The 4,617-nt window shown below is 46.2% G+C and overlaps 1 protein-coding gene across 1 annotated transcript in view; it reads left to right on the top strand.

Moving 5' to 3' along the window:
- The window catches only part of LOC107670604 (spectrin beta chain, non-erythrocytic 4-like), a 77,030-nt gene that overhangs the window by 26,976 nt on the left and 45,437 nt on the right, over positions 1 to 4,617 (top strand). The window contains exon 18 of the mRNA XM_016463246.1: positions 3,781 to 3,871. Within this exon, the coding sequence (XP_016318732.1) occupies positions 3,781 to 3,871 (91 nt within the window). The remainder of the gene's footprint in view (positions 1 to 3,780; positions 3,872 to 4,617) is intronic.

The raw sequence follows: 4,617 nt of genomic DNA, 5'->3' as shown, positions 1-4,617 counted from the left end.
GCCCTCCGCCTGTGAGTGGAGGTCCCTCCTGACGGGAATCTCCCATTGAGAGTCGTCGAGAAGGGAAATCAGGTCCGAGAACCATACTCGGCCCGGCCAGAACGGGGCTACTAGTAGCAGACGGACCCCGTCCCGGCGCACTCTCTCCAGAACTCCCGGGAGCAGAACGATCGGGGGAAAAGCGTACAGACTAAGCCTCGGCCAAGTCTGTACCATGGCATCCAGCCCCAGTGGAGCTGGATGAGTCAGAGAGTACCAGAGGAGACATTGCGATGTCTCCTGAGTCCTGGAAAAGGTATCACGTTGGACTCAGCTGCCATCAGACCCAGCAGTCTTTGAAACTGCTTGACAGTGAGTGACCAGCTTTAGTCTTAACCCCAACTCTTTCATATGGGCGAGAACGACATCTCGATGTCAAACCACCATCTGCTCTGATTGAGCAAGAATCAACCAATCGTCAATATAATTTAGTATGCGGATGCCTTGGAGTCGCAGTGGAGCCAGAGCAGCATCCACACACTTCGTTAAAGTGCGGGGTGAGAGTGCAAGGCTGAATGGAAGAACCCGATATTGGTAAGCTTCGCCCCCGAAAGCAAACCTCAGGAACTTCCTGTGTTGAGGAAGGATGGAGACATGGAAATATTCATCTTTTAGATCTATCGTGACAAACCAGTACTCGGACCTGATCTGAGACACGACCTGTTTGATAGTGAGCATTGTTTCCCATTGAAACAAGGCGGAGGAGAACCAAACTGAATTCTGTAACCTCTCTCTACAGTCTGCAGGACCCATCGTGAGATATTTGGCAAAAGCTTCCACGCTGCCAGAAAATCTACTAAGGGAATCAGTCTCTCGAGACTGACCTCCGGTGTAATAGGAGACCTCCTCAGAGGTAGTGAGCCCCCCAGAGCCGCTACGTTTACGGGCGAACACTGGGATGTGCACTCGCTGGAGACCGGTGTGCCCTGAAGCACAGACGGTGGCAGGGTTAACAGCTCGGCCTCCTGAGGGCACTGAGGAGAGACGGGCACCGTATAATGAGGTGTACACCACTCTTCCCCAGCGGAGGCTGCCCTCAAGCCCTGGGACACAAACATCAGGGCTTCTTTGTCAAAGACTTCTTAGCCAGAAGGACGGTCCTCAGATTGGGCTTCGAAGCCTTCGACCGTGACTCACTTTCTGTGCCTCTCAGTATGAGGAGTGGGCACACGGCTGGGGCACAAGGCGCAAGCGGGGCATTAAGCAGGAAGACCCTGTCCTTCTCTTTGATGTCGGACAGGCAGACAACCACAAATGCCTCTCCGCGGCCACCAAGGCTGCCATCGACCGTCCGATAGCTTCGGCGGTCTCTTTCGTGGCGCGGAGAGACAAATCAGCGGTTTGCCGGAGTTCGCTAATATCATCGGCTTTAACTTCCTCACGCTCATCTAACTCTTTAAGCAGGTCTGCTTGGTATGCCTGAAGAACAGCCATCGTGTGAAGGCATGCACCAGCCTGACCTGCTGCCGTGTACCCTTTGCCCACCAGTGCTGAAGTGGTACGAAGCGGCTTGGTGGGCAGTGCCGGGGCTTTAAGGGACGATGCCACACCGGGAGATAGATAGCTCGCGAGCGTCTGTTCAACCCGGGGCATCGCCCTATAACTGTACTCATTTAATCCCGTGACGTTAGAATAATCGACCAAAGACGGACTAAAGAGGCGGGCCGAGTATGGTTTCGACCATGATCTTGACACCTCAGTGTGGAGATCGGGAAAAAACGGCAAGCCCTGGCGTGGAGGGAGCGGCTTAGACCGTAAAAAGCGTTCATCTAACTTGCTTTTAATGGGTTCTGCCTGCTTCTCGGCGGGCCATTCGAGATTTAATTTGGCCACGGCGCAAGATATCACCTCCACGAGCTCCTCATACTGTGCAGGCTGAGGGGGTCCTTCAGCGCCATCACCCTCCTCGGAGGATGACAGTCTGAGCGCCGAGCCCTCTCCCCGGGGGGAAGAAACCGCTCCGTCGGAGCGTGCTTCCGAACCCTGGGAGGTGGAGCTGGATTCGGTGGCAGAGGGAGAATAAAAGGACTCGCCCGTCACCATTCCCTCCACCAGATCCAGCTGCAAGCCCCATGACCACGTTGAACACACCTCTTTACTCTCGCGTGTCACGTGACCGAGTGTAATCGCAGCCTCTGCCTATTTTGTCATATCACGATATTATCGCAAATGCAATTAATCGTTCAGCCCTAACCACAATCGCCACGCTGCCTCAGCAGACGCAGGACCAGAGCCGCGAGGAGCACTGGTGAGGGCTCCCTCCTCAAAGAGAGCCCTCCGGGAGCGAAGCGTCCGCATGGAGAGGCGCTCACAATGCGGGCAGTCAACTCCCTCGAGAGCTGACTCGGCGTGCTTCGCTCCCAGACCCCGCCCATGATGTAGCGAGGGCAGGGAGGAACACACATCCTAAACTGCTGTTTGCCTTTATCACCCCCATTATTTGTCTTGTGCTTAGACTTTGGCATTGCTTTTTCGTTTGCAAAAGTGACTGACAACAGTAAATAGGACATACACACACAGAGCGCTTCACTGAATGACAGAAGCCGCTGCTTCATAAAAGCACCTCACGTGCTTTTATAGCTTCCTGGTCATCGTCGCCCCGTCCGTGACGTCGCGCCCATCCATTGGTCTGGTTACACACACGATTCAGAGCATAGTCACGCAGAAGGCGTTCCCAAAGCGTTCGATGCAGCTCGAGTTCCTGAAGGGCAACTAATATTAATGAAATAAAAGGCCACTTTAAAAAATTACTATGAGAAATTTACTGTAAAGCGTAATTTACTATAAATGCTTGTCAGTGCATACAGCAATACACTTTAAGACAATAGAAGTAATTATGAAATTACAAAGATGTCCCACTTAAGTGGGTCAAAAGGTAATTGCATTTAATATAAATGTAATTCTCTTTTTAAAAGTATGCTGAAGTGTGCTTACTTTTGCACAAAAGTTTGCAGAGCTGAAAATACAAATATGGCTATTAAAGAAATCATATAGACAACCAAAGCCTATTTTAATTTCAATAACAGCTAATGTTTGATAACTTTTTTGTTTGTTTATCCTATCTAACCTAAATTTGCATTTTTAAATTAAATTAAATGGTGATAAGTGGAAAAATTGGTGAATTTTCTAATGAAAAACAAACTTATATTTTGCATCACATAAAAACATTGTTCGTTGACTTTATCAAATAAGATGACTAAGCTTAGTATCCTGTTTTATTATATCCATAAATGATGTAGAAATTGCTTGAAAATGAAAGTTTTTTGACCTAGCTATTTGTTAAACTGTATTGTGTTCAACTGTCCTTTAATTCTTCTTAATAGCAAAACCTCTATTTTGTCATCAAGTAGCATTGGTAATAAAACCGTGTTGCACATTCACTGTAAAAGCAGTGCTGCTGTACTTCTAATACGACCTACCACCTGACAATCTGTATCTGCCCTCCATTTCACTGTGGCATAGAATGTGCAGCTGCTCCTATAGACACACTGAATTTAAAATGTTTTTTTCCATAGAGGCATAACAAAGAAACTCGCTGAGAATCCACGGTCACTGATCTGAATGCAGTCTCAGTGAGGAGCGTGAAATTGGATTTGTGTATGGAATCTGTTATGGCCCAGTCTACCTTCTGTTTTAAACCGAGACTCCACTATGAAACACTGTTACTAATAATTAATAAGAGTTTAAACAAAAATAATAAAAGAGTTTCTGATTGTTTCTGTATCTATGTGCGTCTCACAGAGGGAACCAGAACCGTGAACACGCTCAGCAGTGGCTTCATAAGCTCAATGACCAGTGGGAGCACCAGAGGTTTCTACAAGACTGCCATGAGGTAGGATGAGTGCCAACTGAGCACAAACAATAAAAACTGTGTCATTCTTTCTTTGTTTTTGTGTGAAGCTTGTGCGAGAGATGATTTTTATTTTTGAACCAAAAGATGTTTGCCCCTCTGTAAGTAAATCTGTGCATCAGTTAAGTGTGGACAGCAGTGCAGAATTTTGAAGTAAATGTTTGGACGTAAGCTCACGCTTGTTTCTCCTGTTCTTGGTAACTTGTCTTATAAAAAGCAAAATTACAATACATTACTCTTACAGAGTATGTAACCAGATGCAATGCGATAAAGTGATATATGTGTTTTAGTCAAGCTAGTCAAGCTGCAGGATATTTTGATGGTCACATGGTTTTAATAACAGTGGCATCATTCAGGTTAATCCTGCCCACAGTGAAAGCTCATTGGTCCAAAATCCTGCTCCATATGATTGTATATTAAACATCAGATATGTTTGATTGACTGTGATCGACACGGCCTTTACGTTTCATTGTGGACAAATTGTTGCAGGAAACTTTGCTGACCCTTGTGAAACTGCGCTTAATTGTATTAAATGTGCACTTGTAATCTTAAAAGTATATCTTTTTTAATAAACTTGAAGATAATATAATTTAAAGAATTAAAAGACTACTTAAAGGGGTCTTATGCAATTTCAAGTTTTCCTTTCTCTTTTGAGTGTTACAAGCTGATTGTGCATAGATAAGATCCCTGAAGTTGCAAAGACTAAAGTCTCAAAACCAAAGAGATAT

The sequence above is a fragment of the Sinocyclocheilus anshuiensis genome, unplaced genomic scaffold (assembly GCF_001515605.1).
Source record: "Sinocyclocheilus anshuiensis isolate Anshui unplaced genomic scaffold, SAMN03320099.WGS_v1.1 scaffold140, whole genome shotgun sequence".
Taxonomy (NCBI): Eukaryota; Metazoa; Chordata; class Actinopteri; order Cypriniformes; family Cyprinidae; genus Sinocyclocheilus; species Sinocyclocheilus anshuiensis.
The sequence above is the reverse complement of the archived record's forward strand: the minus strand, read 5'-3'. Positions and strand labels throughout refer to the sequence as shown.